This window comes from Salvelinus fontinalis, chromosome 5 (assembly GCF_029448725.1).
Source record: "Salvelinus fontinalis isolate EN_2023a chromosome 5, ASM2944872v1, whole genome shotgun sequence".
Taxonomy (NCBI): Eukaryota; Metazoa; Chordata; class Actinopteri; order Salmoniformes; family Salmonidae; genus Salvelinus; species Salvelinus fontinalis.
Genome location: NC_074669.1, coordinates 40,099,082 through 40,124,081, shown reverse-complemented (window position 1 = coordinate 40,124,081; position 25,000 = coordinate 40,099,082). Strand labels below are relative to the sequence as shown.

The following is a 25,000-nucleotide window of genomic DNA, read 5'->3' as shown; positions in this document are numbered from 1 at the left end:
CGATGGCTTCTCAGCCTAGCACGGAGGAGACGCTGTTGATACGGCATGAATTCAGGTGTATTCCTGAGAATAGAGTTAAAGTGGAGGAGGTTCTGCAGTCGGTGAACAGGTATGAGCTGAATTTATACATTTTGCTTCTAGAATGAACAAAGCTGTGGTTGTGTTCATGAAAAGAGCAAAGTTGGTTGGTAGGCTAATTGCTAGTGGAATATTTGTAAGGGTGTGTTGGTGCCAATTTCACCTCTTTCTACCCCTTCGACAAGGGTAGTAGTTGCAAATTTGCCTTTGTTTATTACGGATGATCAAATCAGGAAAGAGCTGAGTCGTTTTGGTAAACCTGTCGGTAGGTTTTCAGGCAGATGCCGTTAAGCACGTTGTTTCGTTCCGGAGGCAAGTGTTTATGTTTCTGAATAACAATGAACAACAGCTAAATGTGCATTTTAAAGTGAGGCATGGTGAGTGGCTCTACGCAGGGTTTGCCAGCACAGATAGTCTACGGTGTTTTGAGTGTGGGAATTTGGGGAATAAGAGCTTTGCGTGGCCACATAAAGGCCGTAGACAAGGTGAGGGCACAAGCGCCAGTGGGGGAAATCGAGGTCAACGTGCAGGGGGCAATGAGATGCAGACAGCAGAGGCTGGGCCTAGTCATGCTATGGATGGTGGTGTAGTGGAGGCTGGGTCTAGTCATGCTATGGATGGTGGTGTAGATGAGGCTGGGTCTAGTCAGGTTATGCTAGTGGATGAGGAGAGTATAGTGGGGAAGTGTAAGAGATTAGGGGGGGAGGAGGAGGGTGTCAAGCAGAAAAGGAAAAAGGGTGTGGTCAAATGCACCATGGAACCTTTTCCTGGTGCTGGGGGGGAGGCCCTGACCAGAGAGGAAGGGCAGCTGGTCAGGATGGGAGATGGAGAGGAGTAAGTGAATCTGAGGAAGAGGACGATGAGGAGTTATTTTTTTCAGACTCCTCTTCAATTGGTCCAGGGCTGACAGCAGTCAAGCAGAAGGGTCAAAGTACACGTTGAGGGAACTGACAAGGTTCCTGAATGAGACCAAGGGGAAAAAAGTTACGGCTTTTTTTCTGATCCAAGAAAGTTTGCAAGATCAGTACAACATGCTATGAAAAATGATGGGCATGGTGTCCTCTCACCCAGGAAACGGTTTATGTTGAGGAAGTGGGTCACAACAGTGCGTAAGTGTGTATTCTGGAGTGTAGTCTGGCCCAGGAGTGTGAAGGTGAACGGAAAGGCTCTGGAGCAACGAACCGCCCTTGCTGTCTCTGCCTGGCCGGTTCCCCTCTCTCCACTGGGATTCTCTGCCTCTAACCCTATTACAGGGGCTGAGTCACTGGCTTACTGGTGCTCTTTCATGCCGTCCCTAGGAGGGGTGCGTCACTTGAGTGGGTTGAGTTACTGACGTGATCTTCCTGTCTGGGTTGGCGCCCCCCCTTGGTTTGTGCTGTGGTGGAGATCTTTGTGGGCTATACTCGGCCTTGTCACAGGATTGTAAGTTGGTGATTGAAGATATCCCTCTAGTGGTGCGGGGGCTGTGCTTTGGCAAAGTGGGTGGGGTTATATCCTTCCTGTTTGGCCCGGTCCGGGGGTATCATCGGATGGGGCCACAGTGTCTCCTGACCCCTCCTGCCTCAGCCTCCAGTATTTAAGCTGCAGTAGTTTATGTGTTGGGGGGCTAGGGTCAGTTGGTTATATCTGGAGTACTTCTCCTGTCTTATCCAGTGTACTGTGTGAATTTAAGTATGCTCTCTCTAATTCTCTCCTTCTCTCTTTCTTTCTCTCTCTCGGAGAACCTGAGCCCTAGGACCATACGTCAGAACTACCGGGCATGGTGACTCCTTGCTGTCCCCAGTCCACCTGGCCTTGCTGCTGTTCCAGTTTCAACTGTTCTGCCTGCGGTTATGGAACCCCTACCTGTCCCAGACCTGCTGTTTTCAACTCTTAATGATCGGCTATGAAAAGCCAACTGACATTTATTCCTGATTATTATTTGACCATGCTTGTCATTTATGAACATTTTGAAAATCTTGGCTCTCTCTAATTCTCTCCTTCTCTCTTTCTTTCTCTCTCTCGGAGGACCTGAGCCCTAGGACCATACGTCAGGACTACCGGGCATGATGACTCCTTGCTGTCCACCGTGCCTTGCTGCTATTCCAGTTTCAACTGTTCTGCCTGCGGTTATGGAACCCCTACCTGTCCCAGACCTGCTGTTTTCAACTCTTAATGATCGGCTATGAAAAGCCAACTGACATTTATTCCTGATTATTATTTGACCATGCTTGTCACTTATGAACATTTTGAACATCTTGGCCATGTTCTGTTAAAATCTCCACCCGGCACAGCCAGAAGAGGACTGGCCACCCCTCATAGCCTGGTTCCTCTCTAGGTTTCTTCCTAGGTTTTGGCCTTTCTAGGGAGTTTTTCCTAGCCACCGTGCTTCTACACCTGCATTGCTTGCTGTTTGGGGTTTTAGGCTGGGTTTCTGTACAGCACTTCGAGAAATTAGCTGATGTACGAAGGGCTATATAAAATAAACTTGATTTGATTTAAGGGTCTACCTTCAGACACTTTAGATGTATACTCTTAGATGTATACTCTCAAACCGTTAGTACAACGGTTTGATTTGTCTAACCTTAGCAATTTCTTCTTAGCTAGCTACATAGCCGTCTGTGTATCAAAGATAATTGCGTAATTATCGTATTTCGTCGTCTATCGTAGTCCACACTGCTATCTGCCCAGCAGCTAGCCAGCTAGCAAACGTCCACCGTCTACCGAATAGTAGTATAACTGTTCATTACATTTCATTATAGTACAACGGTTTGATTTTCATTTTCATTACAGTACAACGGTTTGATTTGTTTGATCTTAGCTAGCTACATAGCCGTCTTTGTATCAAACATAATTGTGTAGTTATTGAGGTTCGCTAGCCAGCTATCTTCGTCCTAACGTAACGCAACGTAGCCAACACTGCTAGCTAGCCACCGAATAGCAGCATTGTAGAAACGAGTGCATTACAACGGAACGACTTGATTTGTGTAGTGTTGGCTGGCTACACAGTTGTCTTTGCTATCTTTGATTTGTTTGATCTTAGCTAGCTACTTAGCTGGCTACATAGCCGTCTTTGTATCAAAGATAATTGTGTAGTTATCGAGGTTCGCTGAGGTTCGCTAGCCAGGTATTCTCGTCCTAACGTAACGTAACGTAACGTAGTCAACCCTGCTAGCTAGCCAGCTAGCCACCGATTAGCAGCACTGTAGAAACGATTACATTACAACGGAACGACTTGATTTGTGTAGTGTTAGCTAGCTACATAGTTTTCTTTGCTATCTTTGTATCTAAGATAATTGTGTAGCTTTGAGTAATTATCGGTTAGCTAGCCAGCTATTTTCGCCTGCCGCGCTGCCGTCCTCCTACCTAGCCAACACTGCTAGCTAACACTGCTAGCTAGCCAACTTCTACCGAATAGCAGCACTGTAGAAACTTACATTACAACGGAACGACTGATTAGCGTAGTGTTAGCTAGTTGTCTTTGCTGTCCTTGTATCCATGATAATTGTGTAGTTTAGAGAAATTTAGAGAAATTGTCGAGGTTACCTAGCCAGCTTCACTTTCAACAACGCAGCCACTGCTAGCCAGGCTACTTCACCAGCCAGCAGTACTATATCATTTTAGTCAATAAGATCTTTTATTTTATTTTTTTTGCAACGTAAGCTTAACTTTCTGAACATTCGAGACGTGTAGTCCACTTGTCATTCTAATCTCCTTTGCATTAGCGTAGCCTCTTCTGTAGCCTGTCAACTATGTGTCTGTCTATCCCTGTTCTCTCCTCTCTGCACAGACCATACAAACGCTTCACACCGCGTGGCCGCGCCCACCCTAACCTGGTGGTCCCAGCCCGCACGACCCACGTGGAGTTCCAGGTCTCCGGTAGCCTCTGGAACTGCCGATCTGCGGCCAACAAGGCAGAGCTCATCTCAGCCTATGCGTCCCTCCAGTCCCTCGACTTCTTGGCACTGACGGAAACATGGCTCACCACAGATAACACTGCTACTCCTACTGCTCTCTCCTCGCCTGCCCACGTGTTCTCGCACACCCCGAGAGCTTCTGGTCAGCGGGGTGGTGGCACCGGGATCCTCATCTCTCCCAAGTGGTCATTCTCTCTTTCTCCCCTTACCCATCTGTCTATCGCCTCCTTTGAATTCCATGCTGTCACAGTTACCAGCCCTTTCAAGCTTAACATCCTTATCATTTATCGCCCTCCAGGTTCCCTTGGAGAGTTCATCAATGAGCTTGATGCCTTGATAAGCTCCTTTCCTTAGGACGGCTCACCTCTCACAGTTCTGGGTGACTTTAACCTCCCCATGTCTACCTTTGACTCATTCCTCTCTGCCTCCTTCTTTCCACTCCTCTCCTCTTTTGACCTCACCCTCTCACCTTCCCCCCCTACTCACAAGGCAGGCAATACGCTTGACCTCATCTTTACTAGATGCTGTTCTTCCACTAACCTCATTGCAACTCCCCTCCAAGTCTTCGACCACTACCTTGTATCCTTTTCCCTCTTGCTCTCATCCAACACTTCCCACACTGCCCCTACTCGGATGGTATCGCGCCGTCCCAACCTTCGCTCTCTCTCCCCCGCTACTCTCTCCTCTTCCATCCTATCATCTCTTCCCTCTGCCCAAACCTTCTCCAACCTATCTCCTGATTCTGCCTCCTCAACCCTCCTCTCCTCCCTTTCTGCATCCTTTGACTCTCTATGTCCCCTATCCTCCAGGCCGGCTCGGTCCTCCCCTCCCGCTCCGTGGCTCGACGACTCATTGCGAGCTCACAGAACAGGGCTCCGGGCAGCCGAGCGGAAATGGAGGAAAACTCGCCTCCCTGCGGACCTGGCATCCTTTCACTCCCTCCTCTCTACATTTTCCTCTTCTGTCTCTGCTGCTAAAGCCACTTTCTACCACTCTAAATTCCAAGCATCTGCCTCTAACCCTAGGAAGCTCTTTGCCACCTTCTCCTCCCTCCTGAATCCTCCTCCCCCTCCGCCCCCCTCCTCCCTCTCTGCAGACGACTTCGTCAACCATTTCGAAAAGAAGGTCGACGACATCCGATCCTCGTTTGCTAAGTCAAACGACACCGCTGGTTCTGCTCACACTGCCCTACCCTGTGCTCTGACCTCTTTCTCCCCTCTCTCTCCAGATGAAATCTCGCGTCTTGTGACGGCCGGCCGCCCAACAACCTGCCCGCTTGACCCTATCCCCTCCTCTCTTCTCCAGACCATTTCCGGAGACCTTCTCCCTTACCTCACCTCGCTCATCAACTCATCCTTGACCGCTGGCTACGTCCCTTCCGTCTTCAAGAGAGCGAGAGTTGCACCCCTTCTGAAAAAACCTACACTCGATCCCTCCGATGTCAACAACTACAGACCAGTATCCCTTCTTTCTTTTCTCTCCAAAACTCTTGAACGTGCCGTCCTTGGCCAGCTCTCCTGCTATCTCTCTCAGAATGACCTTCTTGATCCAAATCAGTCAGGTTTCAAGACTAGTCACTCAACTGAGACTGCTCTTCTCTGTATCACGGAGGCGCTCCGCACTGCTAAAGCTAACTCTCTCTCCTCTGCTCTCATCCTTCTAGACCTATCGGCTGCCTTCGATACTGTGAACCATCAGATCCTCCTCTCCACCCTCTCCGAGTTGGGCATCTCCGGCGCGGCCCACGCTTGGATTGCGTCCTACCTGACAGGTCGCTCCTACCAGGTGGCGTGGCGAGAATCTGTCTCCTCACCACGCGCTCTCACCACTGGTGTCCCCCAGGGCTCTGTTCTAGGCCCTCTCCTATTCTCGCTATACACCAAGTCACTTGGCTCTGTCATAACCTCACATGGTCTCTCCTATCATTGCTATGCAGACGACACACAATTAATCTTCTCCTTTCCCCCTTCTGATGACCAGGTGGCGAATCGCATCTCTGCATGTCTGGCAGACATATCAATGTGGATGACGGATCACCACCTCAAGCTGAACCTCGGCAAGACGGAGCTGCTCTTCCTCCCGGGGAAGGACTGCCCGTTCCATGATCTCGCCACCACGGTTGACAACTCCATTGTGTCCTCCTCCCAGAGCGCTAAGAACCTTGGCGTGATCCTGGACAACACCCTGTCGTTCTCAACTAACATCAAGGCGGTGGCCCGTTCCTGTAGGTTCATGCTCTACAACATCCGCAGAGTACGACCCTGCCTCACACAGGAAGCGGCGCAGGTCCTAATCCAGGCACTTGTCATCTCCCGTCTGGATTACTGCAACTCGCTGTTGGCTGGGCTCCCTGCCTGTGCCATTAAACCCCTACAACTCATCCAGAACGCCGCAGCCCGTCTGGTGTTCAACCTTCCCAAGTTCTCTCACGTCACCCCGCTCCTCCGCTCTCTCCACTGGCTTCCAGTTGAAGCTCGCATCCGCTACAAGACCATGGTGCTTGCCTACGGAGCTGTGAGGGGAACGGCACCTCAGTACCTTCAGGCTCTGATCAGGCCCTACACCCAAACAAGGGCACTGCGTTCATCCACCTCTGGCCTGCTCGCCTCCCTACCACTGAGGAAGTACAGTTCCCGCTCAGCCCAGTCAAAACTGTTCGCTGCTCTGGCACCCCAATGGTGGAACAAACTCCCTCACAACGCCAGGACAGCGGAGTCAATCACCACCTTCCGGAGACACCTGAAACCCCACCTCTTCAAGGAATACCTAGGATAGGATAAAGCAATCCTTCTGCCCCCCCCCCCCCCCCCCCCTTAAAAGATTTAGATGCACTATTGTAAAGTGGCTGTTCCACTGGATGTCATAAGGTGAATGCACCAATTTGTAAGTCGCTCTGGATAAGAGCGTCTGCTAAATGACTTAAATGTAAATGTAAATGTATAGTTTCTTTCTGGCACTGGGGCTTTTTGAGCTTTGCTATTGGTCTCTTTCTTTGCTGGCTTTTCTCACACTTCTTATGGAGACTCTTCGGGTAGGATCGCTCAATATAAATGGCGCCAGAGATGCGGGAAAGAGGAGTGTGTTGGGTGAATATGTAAAACAAAACAAAATATGGGTGTTATTTCTGCAGGAGACGCATAGTGAATGTGGTGAATGAAGTCAATTGGGAGCTCTGGTGGAAAGGGGCAAGTGTGTTGAGCCATGGGACAAATTTTTGTGCAAAAATGTGCTCCTCATAGGAGGTGTGTAGGGGTAGGCTGCTTGTTGTAAAAGCAGAAATTAACAACATGGGTGTTGTCTTTATAAATGTGTATGCACCTAACACAGGGAGAGAGAGGGGGGGTTCTATTTGGGTCTTAGACAGGAACTCTCACAGGTAGCGCCTGAGGAGACGCTGGTGGTCGCCGGGGACTGGAACTGTACAATGGATTTTACGAAAGACAGAAATGGGGAAGAGCCTCATTCAGTGTCAGTGGGAGTGTTAAGGGACATCATTAATTAGTTCGACCTAGTGGATGTTTGGAGAACTAAACATCCCAACACAAGACAGTATACATGGGTGAAGATTTTTGGGGCTGGGGTGAGTGCAGCCCGACTTGATCGGTTTAACATGTCCAGGAATCGGAGCAATAGGCTGTTTGGTGCTACCATTCTCCCGATGGGGTTTTCGGATCACCACATAACCATGGCTCGGCTGTCTATTTCACCAGGGCCTCGGCAGGCATCCTATTGGAAGTTTAATGTAAAGCTCTTACAAGATGCCACTTTTTGCTTAGGTTTCCAGACCTTTTGGGAAAGGTGGGGGCAGCGAAGAGAGGAGTATGAGTCTCTGAGTCAATGGTGGGATGTGGGGAAAGTCCAAACTCAATTCTTCTATCAACAGTATACAGCTTTCTCATCCTCAGAGGCTAGGAGAGTATTGGGGGAACTCGAGCGTAGTATCAGTGAGGAGGAGGTAGAGCTGGTGGGGCAAGGAAATGTATCCCTCCAGGCTAATTTAGCTGAATTACGTAGGGACCTGGGTAGTTTTTTCCAGGTTAAAGCAAAGGGAGCACTTGTAAGAGCTAGGTTCTCCATGCTCAAGGAGATGGGTGCTCCCAGCTCCTTCTTCTTTGGTTTGGAAAGACAGAGTGGTGAAACGAAGGGTATGCATTGTCTACGGCTGTCTGATGGGCGGGTGACCTCTGTGGTGGGGGAGATGCGGGAGCGGACTGTGGAGTTTTATACTGAGTTGTATAGGGCAGAAATGTGTGATCCTATGTGTGCTCAGGTCTTGTTTGCAGGACTCCCTAAGCTCTATCTGGCACAGAGGGATGAAATGGACATTCCTCTGTTGTCCCATGAACTGGTAGAGGCCGTAACCCTGATGTCCCCCGGTTGTGCACCGGGGGTCGATGGACTCCCAGTGGAGTTTTATAAAAAATTCTGGGGAATAATTGGACAGGACTTCTTTTGCGTGTTACATGAATGGGTCGGGGTAGGAGAGTTGCTGATGAGCTGCCGTCGGGCGTCTCTGACTCTCCTGCCCAAAAAAGGGGACTTGTATGAACTTAAGAACTGGAGGCCTGTGATATTACTCTGTGCGGCTTACAAGATATTTGCCAAGGTCCTCTCTAACAGACTGAAGTCCCATTTAGACTCGATAGTACATAAGTACCAAACATATTGTGTACCGGGATGCTCAATCACGGACAACTTGTTCTTAATTAGGGGCATGTTGGCCTTGTCGAGAGGTTCTAATGTGAATTTTGGACTGGTCTCTTTAGATCAAGAGAAGGCTTTTGATAGAGTGGACCATGAGTATCTGTTTAATGTGATGTCTGGGTTTGGCTTTGGGAAGAGTTTTGTGACCTGTGTGAAGCTGTCGTATGCTGGGGCGTCATGTATGGTTAAGGTGGGAGGGGGGCTCAGTAGGCCAGTCTGGGTGAGATGGGGCATTAGACAAGGATGCCCTCTATCTCGGCAGTTATATACACTAGCCATTGAGCCTTTTTTGGGACTGCTACGCAAGAGACTGCAGGGAGTGTGCTGGACAGGCATGGATGTGGTGACAGGCATAGCAGTGTCAGCATATGCAGATGATGTTTCTGTGATGGTCAGGGATGGTCAGGATATGCAGGCACTAGAGAACAGTCTGAAGGTGTACGAGGGAACTTCATCAGCTAAGGTGAACTGGGGCAAGAGCAAAGCTCTGTTATCTGGGGCATGGGGGGATAAGGCCCCTCCTCTGCTTCCAGGGAGTTTGCAGTGGAGTTGTGAAGGGCTTAAAGTGTTGGGGGTGTACCTGGGCTTGGAGAGGTGGGTCAGGAAGAACTGGGAGGGGCTGTTACAGGCAGTGGTGTTAAGACTGGCCAGTTGGAAATGGCTCCTGTCCCAAGTGTCATATATAGGGAGGGTGCTGATAATCAACAGCCTGGTGGCATCTTCCCTTTGGCATAAACTGGCTGTCCTCAACTCCCCCGCCAATCTGCTCGCAGACCTGCAACGCAAGCTGGTGGACTTTTTCTGGTCGGGCCATCACTGGCTGAGGGCGGCAGTGTTGTACATGACCGTGCACGAAGGAGGACAGGGCCTGGTGGAACTGGAGAGCAGGATGGCTGCTTTCCGGCTAAAGGCGGTGCAGAGACTGCTGTACCATAATGGTGTCGGTGGAGGGAACCAGCATGCGCAATGCTGAGGAGAGCTGGAGGATTAGGGTTGGACCGGCAGCTGTTCCTCATGAAGCTGGAGAGGCTGAGTACAGCAGGTCTCTCAGATTTTTACTCTGCAGTGCTGAGGGCCTGGCAGCTGCTAAGGTCCACACGACAAGGGGGTGTGGAGCCTGGGCTGTGGGTGTGGGAGGAGCCTATTTTCTACAACCCAGCCATCCCTTTGAGATCGGTTCAGTCGGCCACCCTGCAGAGGCAACTGATGGCAGCGGGTTTACAAAGGCTGGGTGACCTGAGACTGCTGGGAGAGGAGGGATGGAAAACCCCGGAAGTCTTGGCACAACAAACAGGAATAACGTCTCTTAGGCTGCTGGAGAGATTCCTGGAGGAGGTCCAGGAGGCACTGTCTGAGCCGGTAAGGGGGGTGTTTGAGCGTCCAAAGGGGGAGGGACCACCAATGTTTCCGCCACTGCAGGTGACGGCAGAGACTGGAGACTGTCAAGGGGGACTGGAGGACTTGTTAGATTTTAACACTCCGAGCCTGGGGGAGTTTGAAGGGGTGGGAGGTAAAGCCCTCTACAACCTCTGCGTTAAGGTTAGGAACATTAGGAGCCTAACAGGAGTGTATGTGGGGCGGAGAGTATGGTGGGTTTTAGATGGAGGGGGCTCTACAAACCCCCAGTACCAAAGAGGTCAGGGGACCTCCAGTGGAGGGTTCTTCATGGAGCCCTGGCCACTAACAGCTGGTGGCGGGGGGTAAAGAGAAGGGGAGGGAGCCCCATCGGTTCTCTGATGAATGAGGACCGCTAGAGCGTTTAATGAAAACAGAGAAGAAAGAGGTGGCCAGTTGGAGGGGGGGTGAACCACATGCAGATAACTTATCACAGGAAAGCCCATTAGCTGCAGTCTATCCTGACCGCTCAGGAAATGTGAAATGACAGGGAAACATTTCCTCCCTTCCTCACTCCTGGTTGCAGCCCTGGCCAGGGCCTCCGTCTGCATTCTCTCTTTGAACGTCCTAATTGCTCTACACCCTCTGGTGGATTGGCCTGCTCTGCTACGGCTGAGGCGGAGGAATGAGTAGGGCCCTCCGTGTTGAAATCCATTAACCTCTCCCGCCTGCGGCCCATCAGGCCCCCAGTAGATGAAGACTGAGCTGGGAGAGCATGGGGCTGGGGATTACTGTCCATTTATCAGGGAACACCTGCTACTCCGGTAGAAAGTTCATAAGGCCTGCCATAGATCAGCACAGCCAGGCACCGCCATCAACCATTAGATGGTTATAGCATGTGGTATGGAATGTTAATATGTGTTATTATTAGATAAAGACCCCAGGCTCACTGGTCTGATTTAGCGGAGGGACACAGGAGACAACTGTAGGAGACATGGTCTTTAGGGGCCAAGGATACAGAAGAGAATGTCTTATTCCATCATTTGTCCGGCCGTAATAATACACCTGTGAAGGTAAAGTGAAGTAATATGCTGAAATGATCCTAATTAGATGTTGCTGATGTCGTGATCACAGATGATCATGTATGTGCCATCAGTCTGACAACATACATAATGGTACAGTGTTCATGAATGTTGAAATATGACCATACCATAATTGGTATGTCAATACAGGATTTATAGTACATGATGTGTGACGACTATAGTGTGTGGTCATAGTAAGTCACTCCTTTAAGTCTGGGCTTGATTGTTAGTTCAATCGGGTGTGTTAGTGCTGGGTAGAAACAAAAGCCTGCATCTTCAGGACCAGGATGGAATAACATGGCTTTAGCCCCTTTCCGTCTTCCAGCAATGGTGGATGTACCTGTGAGGTGTCGTGGTTGAAGATGATGGAGCTGAGGTCTCCACAATTGTAGTGTGTGATGAGGTCCTCGGTGGTGTAGGAGCCCTGCAGACTGCCTGCTCTCACACTCTCATGCTGCAGCAGGGTCTGGTTCAGGGCAAACAGCACCTGCAGAGGGAGGAACTGTTAGGGACTTGGCAGTGTGAACAATGACAGCATAACAGCACACTGTTAAAGTCTCATTTTGTTGTGGCTCACACTAACACAGGCATACTGTAGTGGAATTGTATGATTGGTAGTTTATAGAAGTTTCTTTCCATTAGTTTCCTAACGTTGCCCATCATGTGCAGACTGGCTAAAACAGACCACAAGAGGCATCGCAGAGCTCCATTTTCTCCACTTCTCCTCTCTCAGGGAAAAAGAAGGGAGAGTGGAAAAGAGGGAGACTGTCCCTTTAAAAATAGCTCTCTCAGTGCCTCAGCACCATAAATTTACAGCCCCCATTAAAATAAAAAGTAAACCCTCTTTAGAGAGAATTTATGGTGTGCAGCAGCCAGCGGGAGCTGCGACACTGCAGCTGTCCCAGACACCAGTGGTTAACAGTCCCAGCTCCCGCCTCCTCAATCCCACGGCCGCCTCTGACTGGCCTGGCAGGCCCCAGCCAGCTGTCAATCAGGGCTAAGCGTTCTGACAGGAGCGCTAGGTGGAGGGCGTGAGGAACAGAGTGGTTTACTCAGAGTACAGTAGATTGAGTTTCACACCGTCTCACATTCCGCCCACTAACACATTCATGTCCTATGGTGGTGCGGTCAGTTGATTTGCACCGTTGATTACATACGTATGACTGCATGTTACATCACCGCTGGTAACTCCTAAACCTAATTGCCTCCACCAGGGTTAGTAAAGGAAAGTGATGGCTATACCGTAAATACTGATGGTCGACATCCCGACCGCATGATTTGTGTGTAGGCTTAAGGCCTACAGCTGCACAACTGATCTACCCTAAGTCAACACACTGGTTATATGTAATAATTCACAAAATGATGTTATGTTTTTGCAATCACTTATTGAACTCATAACTGCCTTATTGTATTGTCTTTTTGAATGTTGCTTAAACTTTTTGTTACCTTAACAATGAGCTGAGCACACCCAAGTTCTAAGCTAAATTTTGTGACTCTCTTCTTTCTCAATTTAGCTTGAGAAATGTTTCTCTCTCTCTCTCTCTCTCTCTCTCTCTCTCTCTCTCTCTCTCTCTCTCTCGTGTGTAGTCTGAGGTCATTGTATTTGCTAACCAGTCTTCGAGGCGGTGCCTTAGTAGTGCGCCTCTGTTCTAATGAAGGGAGACAACACTAGAGAGCTGACAGCATGGATGCCTCTCTCTCCCTCTTTCCCTCTTGCTCCCTCCCTTCTTCCCTCCCTCAGTCCACTCTTTAACCTCTTCTCATATTTCCCATTGCATGCAAGCAACCCCAGGACCTCACCCAGCCTTTCTCACTGCAAAGAGAGCGGTGAGCAATCTTATTTATTTTATTAGACGTGTTTCACAGTCTATTTTCAGCCAAGGGCCCAGCGCCGTGCTGTCATCCTGCCAAAGCAGTAATCCCAAAATGGGCCTTGATCAAACCTGCGGCCTTAACGGTTAGTGCTGAGCAATTTAGTTTTTTAAAAACATTGTGAAATAATGACAGTAAAAGGATTTTAGAGCTTTTTAATGGAAATTCCAAAGCCCAAAATAGTGAACATTCAATTGCCAAAACATTGAAAATATTCCATTGTCTCTGTCACAGTGTTTTCCACAAGTACATTGAGTAGCCAGCCAAATAGAAATAGTAGCCAGCCAGCCAGGCCCAAGGAGCTCTATTTTGGTGGCCTCTGGTATATACTAATGCTTAGATTCCATCTGAAATACACTGCAAAATTTACCTCCCAGATTGAAAACATTTGTTGTGGTAATGTGTAGAAAGACATTACTTTACAATTTAAATGACTGAAAATGTATGAATTCAGTGTATTTTTAGCTGTTTTGGATATTGTCTAGGTTTCCATTTTTATTTTATTTTTTTCAGGCTGAATCTGGTAATGAATGGTGTGGCTGTTGAACAAGTTGAGGAGACTAAATTACTTGGCGTTACCTTAGGTTGTAAACTGTCATGGTCAAAAAAATAGATTCAATGGTTATTACAAAGATGGGGAGAGGTCTGTCCGTAATAAAGAGGTGCTCAGATTTTTTGACACCACACTAAAAAAAGCAAGTTCTGCAGGCTCTAGTTTAGTCTAATCTTGATTATTGTCCAGTTGTGTGGTCCAGGAAATACCTAGTTAAGCTGGAGCTGGCCCAGAACAGAGCGGCACGTTTTGCTCTTAATTGTAATCAGAGGGCTGATATAAATACTATACATGCCAGTCTCTCTTGGCTAAGAGTTGAGGAGAGACTGACTGCATCACTTCTTCTTTTTATAAGAAACATTAATGTGTTGAAAATCCCAAATTGTTTGCATAGTCAACTTACACACAGCTCTGACACACACACTCACCTCACCAGACATGCCACCAGGGGTCTTTTCACAGTCCCCAAATCCAGAACAAATTCAAGAAAATGTTCAGTATTATATAGTATTATATAGTATTATACATTGCATGGAACTTCCTTCCATCTCATATTGCTCAAATAAACAGCAAACCTGGTTTCAAAAAACAGATAAAGCAACACCTCACGACACCACGCCTCTCCCCTATTTGACCTAGATAGTTTGTGTTTGTGTATTGATATGTAGGCTACGTGTGCCTTTTTAAAAATGTATGTAGTTCTGTCCTTGAGTTGTTCTTGTCAAATGATGTTCTGTATTATGTCATTCTGTGTTATGTTTCATGTTTTGTCTGGACCCCAGGAAGATTTGCTGCTGCTTTTGCAACAGCTAATGGGGATCCTAACAAAATACCAAATGCAAAAATACCAAATATTGTTCCTGCTGTGATGATTCACCATCTTCATCGAATGTTTTCATAATTTATCTTCAGATCATTGCCAATAAGCTTAGGCCTCCCAGTAGCCTATGCAAATTAGGGAGCCAAATTAAGGACTCTCTCATCGATACGATTTGGTAGGCTATACTTACTGACTGACAATGCAATACAATGGACATATAACGGAAGTTACTAATGTAACTATGGCTCTACTAATTCTAATTCCTGAAGACTGTCAATGTGGTTGAAAGCATGGATTACATCCCTCGCACTCCGCGTAGTTCGAGTAATAATAACAAGAAAGTCATGCTAGTGACGTGACAGCATGGGAGGATGTGCCCCCACGGTTCATATAAAACCGTACATCAGACCACGCACTCAGAGAATTTTCTCGCCCAAAGATTCCGAGTGACAGGAAAGTACTGACGGTCTACCAGGTATTCGTAGAACCATAGTTACATTTGTACCTTTCGTTCTACTTCATACCTTTCAGAATGTCAGTACGGTGAAAGTATGGATGAGTCATACCAACAAGGTCGCGAGGAATTGCACTACTAACCTCTGATTAATGCACCTGTGCCACTGGAAGAATGGCAGACCTCATGGTGTGGCAGGATGTGACGTTGACCTTTTAAAATCTTGAGAACGTGCAGGGCGACGACCAGGTAGCAGTTGCGCATATCTCATTCAGGGGGACGCCTCTAAGTGCAGTCCAGGATGTGGCTACACTTCTGGTCGAGTGACATATCACACCTTCTAGGACAGGGAACCTTACACCCTTGTAGGCCTGGGTGATGACATCCACAACCCAGTGTGAAAGCCACTGCTTGGACAACGCAAGGCCTTTTGACTTACCACTGAAGCACAGAAACAACTAGTTTGACATCCTGTAGTGCTCCGAGGCTTGCATATAGCGTTTAAGAGAACGGACTGGACACAGGAGATTTGCTCGCTTGTCCTCCTTCGCATTCTGGAGAGGAGGGGGGCAGTAGGCCAGCTCGATGGCTTGAAAAAGGCTGGATTGGGCCATAAGGTCACAGCTAGGTCATCTACCTTCCATTGTAGGCAGACAGGACTCATAGAGAGCGTGTGGAGCTCACTCACACGTTTCGCTGATGAAATAGCTAAGAGGAAAGCTGTTTCCAGAGAGAACCATTTTATGTCCAGCTCCTCCGTATGCTCGGTAGGGAGGGTTTGTCAAAGCCTCCAAAACTAGTGTCAGATCCCAGGATTTTGCGAGGACACCCCTGAGGGGATGTAGACGGTGGACCCCGACTTGCCGATTTTCCATCGCTGCCTAAATGGTTAGCCGATATGGCTGAGGCATACACATTCAAGGTAGAGGCAGAGCAACCTGAGTCCAATAAGTACAGAGCAGGACATCGGTTCCTCAGCCCTTGTAGAGCATAATTCGATAAACAGCTTACAGCAACCAGCATACATGATCCTGGATGATGGGGGTCTGGCATTCTGTAACATCTCGATAATAGTAGGATCGAAGCAGAGAGGGTCGGGCTCTTCCGGGGCCACACCCATAGCTGTCGTTGGTCTGGGCTGGGATGCCATATCCTGCAGTGAGAGCAGGTCCTGTCTGTGAGGGAGCTGCCATGGCACCCCCTCCAGAAGACGGAGGAGAGTTGGAAACCAAGGTCTCACTGGCCATCTGGGGGCTACAAGCAGCAGCCTGTGCTAAGCCTGAGAGACCCTGTGTAGCGTTGCTAAGATCAGGGGGGTTGGAGAGAAAGCATACAGTAGGTCCTCTGGCCATGTATGGGCTAGGGCATACATGCCCAGGAGGGCTCTTGGACTCTGCCAGCAAGAACCAGAGGGAGCAGTGGAATGTTTGCTCTGAGGCGAACAGGTCCACATGTGCTGCCATATCCTCGTCCCTACTTGCGGGTTTTTGATCCCCTGTAGGTGGCGGGAGCTCAGGGTTGTGGTCATGTATCTTGTGAAGATTTGAGGAGCCAGGGAGAGGCCGAAGGGTAATACTGTGAACTGGTATGCCTGGTCATGGAAGGCGTACCGCAGAAAAAGTCTGTGTTCCCGTAACACAGGAACGTGAAAGTAAGCATCCTTTAAGTCCAGGGATGGATGAGCGGGCCTAAACGTAGAAAACAGCTGAGTCAGGCTACACCGCTGTGGAACCCACAGCCCAGAAACCAGGCATCACAAAGTTAGGGCAGAGGGAGGCCTGACTCACCCTCAACAACAAGATTACATCTCTCCTGGAGAAGGCTTCCGTCCCTGCGGCTACGGTCCGGAGAACATGTGATATGAGAAACGGGAGAACATTTGGGAAAACCTGCTTTGGGAAAAACTGCTATAAATCCAGACCTGGACGGAAGCCTTCTCCAGGAGAGATGTAATCTTGTTGTTGAGGGTGAGTCAGGCCTCCCTCTGCCCTAACTTTGTGATGCCTGGTTTCTGGGCTGTGGGTTCCACAGCGGTGTAGCCTGACTCAGCTGTTTTCTACGTTTAGGCCCGCTCATCCGCGGGGCTGAAGAGCAGACCGGGGACCACTGGGAGCTTTCTCAGCATCCATTTGGAGTTATCGGACATTGGGGCTTGGGAAAGCCAGACCTGGCAATGAGTCACAACTAGGGTGGACATCAGTCTGCCTAGCAAACACTTGAAGAGATGTGTCACTCAGGTTGCAGAGGTCCAGGTCTGTGTGCACTGGCTGTTGCATCCTGTTCTGTGCTAGCATGAGCACTGAGAGAGATCGCAATGCGGGCCATGTGAGCCGTTGTGTCATAGGCCCATGACAGTAGCTCATCTGTGGCCCTGCAGGTCTGGGGCAGCGGGCATCATCCTTCAGGGTTTCATCTGGGGAGAGCATCGGCTCTTCTATGTATTCATCCACCTTAGGCATATGGTCTAGCCCATGTTGTTTGGCATTGCACATGGCAGATAGCATCCTACTATCCTTGCTGTGGTGGGTGAGAGCTGTGGGGCTGTGGCTTGAGGGTCATCAAGCTTAGCTAAGGCCGCATGCAGGACAACAAGTAGTGAGGCAGAGCTTTCTTCTGACCCATCTTTAGCATTGAGACTAAATGGGTCCACAACATTGGTTGGCACCTCCTTCGCCATGTTGGACGTGTCATCATCCTGGTCACTAAAGTGCCGGTTGTATGCCCGAGTGGAGAGCAGGTCATCATCATGGCTATCTGAGTCCTCTGTTCCGTCCCCAATGCTGAAGGGAGTGCTAGAAGACCCTCAACTCTGGCTAGCCGCGCTTCCCTCACCCTCACAAGCAGGATAGCGCAGTTAATGCAGGCATCAGTAAGGGCCTCACGCAGGAGGCCAATGCCTAGGCAGGCTGGGCACAGCTAAAGACCATCTTCTGCTTGTAGTTCAGCCCCACAAGAGGAGCAGCAATGCATGCCCAGCATCATTGTGATGTGGTGTTCTCTCAGCTCAGAATGTGAAGAAAAAAATGATATAATATAAATATAAAATATTTCTTATGGAATATACTAATTAATCAAATTAACTAATATAATAGTAATAGTAATAGTAATAGAGACTGTATTACAACAGATACCACAATACACAGTAAAGATAGAGAGCTACAATAATCTTGCAGGAGTTGCACAGCACCCGCCAAATAATTTCGGGTGAGGCTAGCTAGGACCACAGGGCTGGAGCTGGAGAGATATCATGTTTAAACGTAGGCTTATTTATGCGAAACACGCACAAATTGCCGTTGTTTGGTAAGCCAAGCTGACAACACACAGTGGCAACTCCTGCAGCTTGAGGGTCATCAAGCTTAGCTAAGGCCGCATGCAGGACAGCAAGTAGTGAGGCAGAGCTTTCTTCTGACCCATCTTCAGCATTGAGACTAAATGGGTCCACAACATTGGTTGGCACCTCTCACTTCGCCCTGTCATTGCTTGCTTTGTGACTGACAGGCTGTCACGCCCTGACCTTAGTTTTCTATGTTTTTGGTACAATTTTGGTCAGGTCAGGGTGTGACGAGGGTGGGTATGTGTGTTTTTTTCTCGTCTAGGGTTTTTGTTTATCTATGGAGATTTTGTATGTCTAGGTAATGTAGGTCTATGGTGGCCTGAATTGGTTCCCAATCAGAGGCAGCTGTTTATCGTTGTCTCTGATTGGGGATCCTATTTAGGTTGCCATTTTCCATTTTGGTTTTGTGGGTAGTTGTCTATGTGTAGTTGCATGTCAGCACTCAGTTATTATAGCTTCATGTTCGTTTTTGTTAGTTTGTTTACGTGTTCTTTGTTAATTAAAGAAGAATGTATTCACATCACGCTGCGCCTTGGTCTCCTCACTACGGCGAATGTGACAGAACTACCCACCAAAAGAGGACCAAGCAGCGTGGTTACCTGGAGAGTTGGACATGGGAGGAAATTCTGGAAGGCAAGGGACCCTGGGGACAGACGAGAGAACATCGCCGTCCTGAGGAGGAGGCACAGCGGAGCAGGCACGAGAGGCAGCCCCCCCAATTTTTGGGGGCACACGAGGAGTTTGGCTCAGTCAGATTGTAGACCTGAGCCAACTCCCCGTGCTTACCGGGTGGAGCGTCGTACTGGTCAGGCACCGTGTTATGCGGTGGAGCGCACGGTGTCTCCAGTGCACGTTCACAGCCCTGTACGCTACATCGTAGCTCCTCGCATCAGCCGGGCTAGAGTGGGCATCGAGCCAGGAGGGATGGTGCCGGCTCAGCACATCTGGTCTCCAGTGCGTCTCCTCGGGTCGGGTTATCCTGCGCCAGCCCTACGCACGGTGTCCCCGGTTTTCCAGCACAGCCCAGTGCGGCCTGTTCCAGCTCCCCGCACTTGCCGGGCTACAGGGGGTATCCAGCCAGGATGAATTGTGAAAGCTCCACGCTTCAGACATCCGGTACGCCTCCATTGTCCAGGGTATCCTGCGCTGGCTCTGCGCAAGGTATCTCCAATGCGCCTGCACAGCCCAGTACGTCCTGTATCAGCGCCTGAAACGTGCCGGGCTGAAGTGGGTATCCAGCCAGGAGGGGATGTGCCCGCTCCACGAACGAAGCCTCCAGTGATGATCCATGGTAAGAAGCCTCCAGTGATGATCCATGGCACGAAGCCTCCAGTGATGATCCATGGTAAGAAGCCTCCAGTGATGCCTCCAGTGATGGCACGAAGCCTCCATGGCATGAAGCCTCCAGTGATGATCCATGGTAAGAAGCCTCCAGTGATGATCCATGGCACGAAGCCTCCAGTGTCGCCCTTCAGTCCGGAGCCTCCAGCGACGCCCTTCAGTCCGTAGCCTCCGGCGGCGTTCCCCAGTCCGGAGCCTCAGGCGACGATCCCCAGTCCGGAGCCTCTGGCGACGATCCCCAGTCCGGAGCCTCCGGCGACGATCCCCAGTCCGGAGCCTCTGGTGACGGTCCCCGGCAGCAACACGTGACAACACAACATGGTAACAACACAACATAACAACAACATGGTACTATAGCAACACAACATGGTAGCAGCACAAAACATGGTACAAACATTATTGGGCACAGACAACAACACAAAGGGCAAGAAGGTAGAGACAACAATACATCACACAAAGCAGCCACAACTGTCAGTAAGCGTGTCCATGATTGGGTCTTTGAATGAAGAGATTGAGATAAAACTGTCCAGTTTGAGTGTTTGTTGCAGCTCGTTCCAGTCGTTAGCTGCCTAATAAATCGCTAGAAGATGCATATCGTTTATTTTAGCGGGAGAGGGCTCGACGAACTAGCGAATTGAAACTGCATGAAAAGTGGAAAATGTAGCCGACTGAAAATGTTTGTGTAACTGGCTATTTGGCCGACAGCCAGCACTAATGAAGAACACTGCTGTCATGTCCACATTGGGTAGACGTCAACAGAAGAATAGGAAATTACTATGAAATAATAAAATAGTTGTGCATATTACAAAGTTTTTATTTGATTACTTTATTATTTTTAAATCCTTAGTCATCATCTAATCTCTGTTCAGACAGTAGCAGCCAGCCAGCCAGCCATCTCTGTGTGCTCCCCATACTGTACTGTCTTTAGTCATCCTATTTAGCTAGCCTGCCTAAGTGGGCTAGCCTGCCTAAGTGGGCTGGAAAGCTGTCTGACTAAATCATTGTACTAGTTCTTCAAAGTAGATGAGGCATACTTTCACAAACTGTCTCTATCCTTCTTTCTCGTCATTGTTGTGTACATTGCTCTCTCACACTTTTACGCCTTACGTAGCCGGAAAGAACAGGCGCAATGGATTGTGGTCATTATATTAGCTTATCATCAAGGACATCAACCACCCAAGCCACTGCCTGTTCACTCCGCTATCATCCAGAAGGCAAGGTCAGTACAGGTGCATCAAAGCTGGGACCGAGAGACTGAAAAACAGCTTCTACCTCCAGGCCATCAGGCTGTTAAACAGCCATCACTAGCACATTAGATGCTATTGCCTATAGGCACTGACTAGAAATTACTGGCCACTTTAAGGAATGGAACACTAGTCACTTTAATAACGCTTACATGTCTGGCATTACTCATCTCATATGTATATACTATATTCTATACTATGCTACGGTATTAGTCACTTAACGACCGACCCAGCCCTTAGAGCCAATCCTTATCCCGAAGTTACGGATCTGACTTGCCGACTTCCCTTACATACATTGTTCTAACATGCCAGAGGCTGTTCACCTTGGAGACCTGCTGCGGATATGTTAATAATGTTTACATATCTTGCATTACTCATCTCATATGTATATACTGTATGCTATACTATTCTACTGTATCTTAGTCCGTTCCGCTGTGACATCGCTCATCCATATACAGTATGTATATAGTCTTAATTCATTCCTACTTAGATTTGTGTGTATTTTGGGTATATGTTGTGTCATTTGTTAGATATTACTTGTTAGATATTACTGCACTGTCGGAACTAGAAGCACAAGCATTTCGCTATACCTTCAATAACATCTGCTAATCAAGTGTACATGACCAATAACATTTGATTTGATTTGATTTTAATCAATGACCACATTTCTGGGCTGAACTAGGTTGAATATTTGCTGACTGAAAACTACTACTCCCTTCAGCCCAGCATCCCACATAGTTCTTGACTTGATTTCTATTCTGAATTATTTGATTTCTCCCTAGAGAAACATCGTGTTGGGTTCACAAAAAAATAGCTAACTAAATGGAATTCAAGTAATTGAACCATCGTTGGTCAATTAGTTGTTTAATAACCAAAACCCCCCTGATGTTGGTGTTGGTTAATTGCTCAGCACTAATAACCGCAAATATGCTTTCATTCCCCCGCACACCTCATACCTCACCAGGAAATTCCAGGACCCCCTGCCGGCTCCATAATGACAATCCCTCACATATTTATTTCTATATCGCGTGCTTGCTTTATTGTTTTCATTTTTCCTCTGGCTGGCGGGCTGAGGCACAGATGCGCATTGACGTTGCCCAAGCCCTTGACCCACATGGCTCTCTGCCCGCCCAGTGCTTTCTACGGCTGCCAAGAGCAACACCAGAGCAGGCCCTGGGCAGAGAGAGGGCTGGGGCTGGGTGCGGGCCGGGGTGTAGGCTGGCACAACTCAACCTGCCAGCCCCTCTGGACTGCTGGGAGTTTCCTTAAACACAGCAAACTGCACCAGACACTCTGGACCTGGTGGAGGAAGAGGGGAGGAGAAAGAGAGAGAGAGAGAGGGGAGGGCTGTGAGTGGTCTGGTAAGTCAATATTGTTCTCACACTGCGGAGACTGCACATCTCTGTGCTCTTGCCATAGCGCCTGCACTTTGATGTGTTGAATGAGTGTGTGTGTATGTGTAGGTGTGTGAGTGTTTGCGTGCGTGCGTGCGTGTGTGCGTTGTGCGAGTGTGAGTGTGAGAGTGTGTATGTTGACGGACAGAGTGGCTGTCCTTCAGATGAAGTGTCTCTCTCTGCCTAAGGGACAGGCTGAAACAGGCTTGACCACAGAGGCCTGACATAGGCACTTCACAAAGGTGGAGGGTGATTACGTGATGATCTCATGGAATTTAATACCACACTTTACTTCACACAGGTTACTCATCACAACACCTTCATGAGATCCTAATTAAGTAAAGATTGCATAAAGAACAAAGCTGGAAAGAGCTCCACGCTGACAGTCTTGGAACGCCAGTGAAGCATTCCAACATTTACTATGTGATCAGTGGAAAGAAAGAGCAAGAGAAAAAAAACGAGAGAAGGTGCAGAAAAACAGCCATTTATCAACACGTGTACATAGAAGCAATTGACCTTGAAGTGTATTAAACCCTGACTGTTTGTGTTCCTGGTTTTACGCCTAAGACTTTTACGTTGTTATAACATGTAATGAGTAGGTGCTGGTGACAAGGTGTTGGACAGCTCGCTCATGTCATCTACCTCACTTTCTTTCCTACCTCACTCCATTTCCTCCCTCACTTCCTTTCCTACCTAACTCTCTTTTCTCTTCCTCTCTCTTTTACTTAAAAAAATTGGTTTGTTAACTCTTTATTCTCTCTCTCTCTCTCTCTCTCTCTCTCTATATATATATACACAGTATATACATATTTTTTTCTCCACTGAGGAATGAGGCACCCTTCTACCCTCTCAAAGTACATAGACGGAACAAAATAAATGAGAAAGAGAGGGAGATGTGTAATGTAAAACAAATAAGGGCAGATCATAATGGAAGCATGTGTTATGCAGACGTAGGTTTCTCCTCTGTAGAAGTGGGCAGGGTAAGGGGCATCATTAGTGGAAGTGGGCCGTGGGTCTAAGGTGCTTAAGATGTATGACAAGCATGGAGAGACCTGCCAGCATCAGGCAAGAGATCTGAGAAGGATCTGAGAAGTCTGCTCACAGATATTTAATTACCACTGATCGAGGATACATAGAGAAACAGCTTCAGGCATTCTTCCTCTCCACTGCCTGCCTCTCTCTGGGAGCTCCTTGAGGTGGTTGTGTTTCACCAGCAGACCCAGCACCCCTGACCCAGGAACATGCTCGGCTGGGCTCCGCTGGGAAGGAATGAGGCTTAGCCCAAAGGGGATCGGGTTCAGAGCGTCCTGAGACTCTGGGGGTGAGTGTGGCTGTAATAACATCCAGGGTTAGCTAGGGTTGGGAAACCAGGACCCAGACATCTCATCATACACACATCCTCCTGAGTGGTTCCACTACGGCAGATACTATAGGACCTGTGTGTGTACGTATGGTGCGTGTGGGTGCGTGTGGGTATGTGCGCGTCTGGATGTGGAAGAAAACCTGTGTATCGCTGCCTTTGAAAAGACACCAGGGCACAATCCCCTAAACTCCCATAGACTCCTGGCTGATCACAAGACAGACACAGTAAAACAAAGACTGAAAAGTCTAAATGTCCTCTTCTCACTTCCTGTCTTTATCATCTCTGCTTGATGCCTGTTTGTCATACTGAGCAAGTTATTGAGGCTCTTTCAAAACCACTGTCGTCTGATCTTTTACGTTTAGTCGGAAACGGAGATTTAGTAGGAAATGGAGATTGTGACACACAAGACCAATTCAAAGTTGTCTTTACATTCTCTGGTAGCTTCACAATTGTCTTCAACAGTAGCCCCATACATTATATTTTTTAGGTAACCCTGTATAACCTGTCAGTGCTATAAAACCAACATGTAAACAAAAAAAATTCTTCAAATGGGATTTTCCAACTTCCAAGAATTGGCTAAATATTTTGACAACCTCTTGGCACCTCTTTTGTGTAACTTTCACTTATTTGAAGGTAAGCAATGCTTTCAACTGATAGCATCTGACAATAGCAACAGCCAGATCCCTTACACAGTCTTTACCCTGGTTAGTACCCTATCTAGACACACACACACAACCATACCATACATACAGCTAAAACTTTTGTCCCTTCTATACATTTTTTGACAATCTTTCCGGTCAGCCAGCCTTTCCGGTTTTGACTTTCCCTTTCTCTCTATCTCTCTTCTTCCCACTCTCTCCTTCTCTCTCTCTCTCTCTCTCTCTCTCTCTCTCTCTCTCTCTCTCTCTCTCTCTCTCTCTCAGCCCAGGAAATCTGGGGATTACCAGGGGACAATCCCAGTGGCAGTAACTTGGTGCTCCCAGCATCTACAGAAAGCCTCCCTTTCTTCCGTCTCCTCCCCCTCTCCCTCCTGAACCAGCGTCTCCGGTGCTGAACACTGCAGGACCCTCTCAGCCTGGCGGGGGACAAATCTCATCATCCTTCTCTGTTATCCCTCCTTTTTGACCTCATCCCTCGGGCAATCTCTCCGTCTCCTAGCCTCCGTTCCTTCCCCTCCTTCAGTCCCCCTCTTTCTCCCAGTCCAAACTCAGGCCTAGGCTCCACAGCCCCTCTCCCCGGCCCCCCTAGTCCAGTTAATAAGAACCTGTGGGGGGATCGGCTCTGCTCTCTTTACACTTGTCCACAAACAAACCCCGCTGTTTGACTTGGCAGCCCCAATACAACACCATTCATCTGTACTTTCCTGCCAGCCTGAAAATTCAGAAAATAATAAAGTATCGTTTGAGCTGCAGAGCAGCTGCCTCTTCACCATGAATACCCAGGAATGGTGTGAGAAAAGAGAAAGAGAGATTCGAATGAAAGAAGAAAGAGAGAAAGGGATGAAATAGTGCTCAATCTTACTCTCTGTCA

General features: G+C 48.4%; 1 protein-coding gene across 1 annotated transcript in view; it reads right to left on the bottom strand.

The window, feature by feature from the left end:
- Positions 1 to 25,000, bottom strand: part of LOC129855583 (metalloprotease TIKI2-like) — a 100,596-nt gene that overhangs the window by 26,271 nt on the left and 49,325 nt on the right. Inside the window, exon 3 of the mRNA XM_055923404.1 lies at positions 11,436 to 11,582. Within this exon, the coding sequence (XP_055779379.1) occupies positions 11,436 to 11,582 (147 nt within the window). The remainder of the gene's footprint in view (positions 1 to 11,435; positions 11,583 to 25,000) is intronic.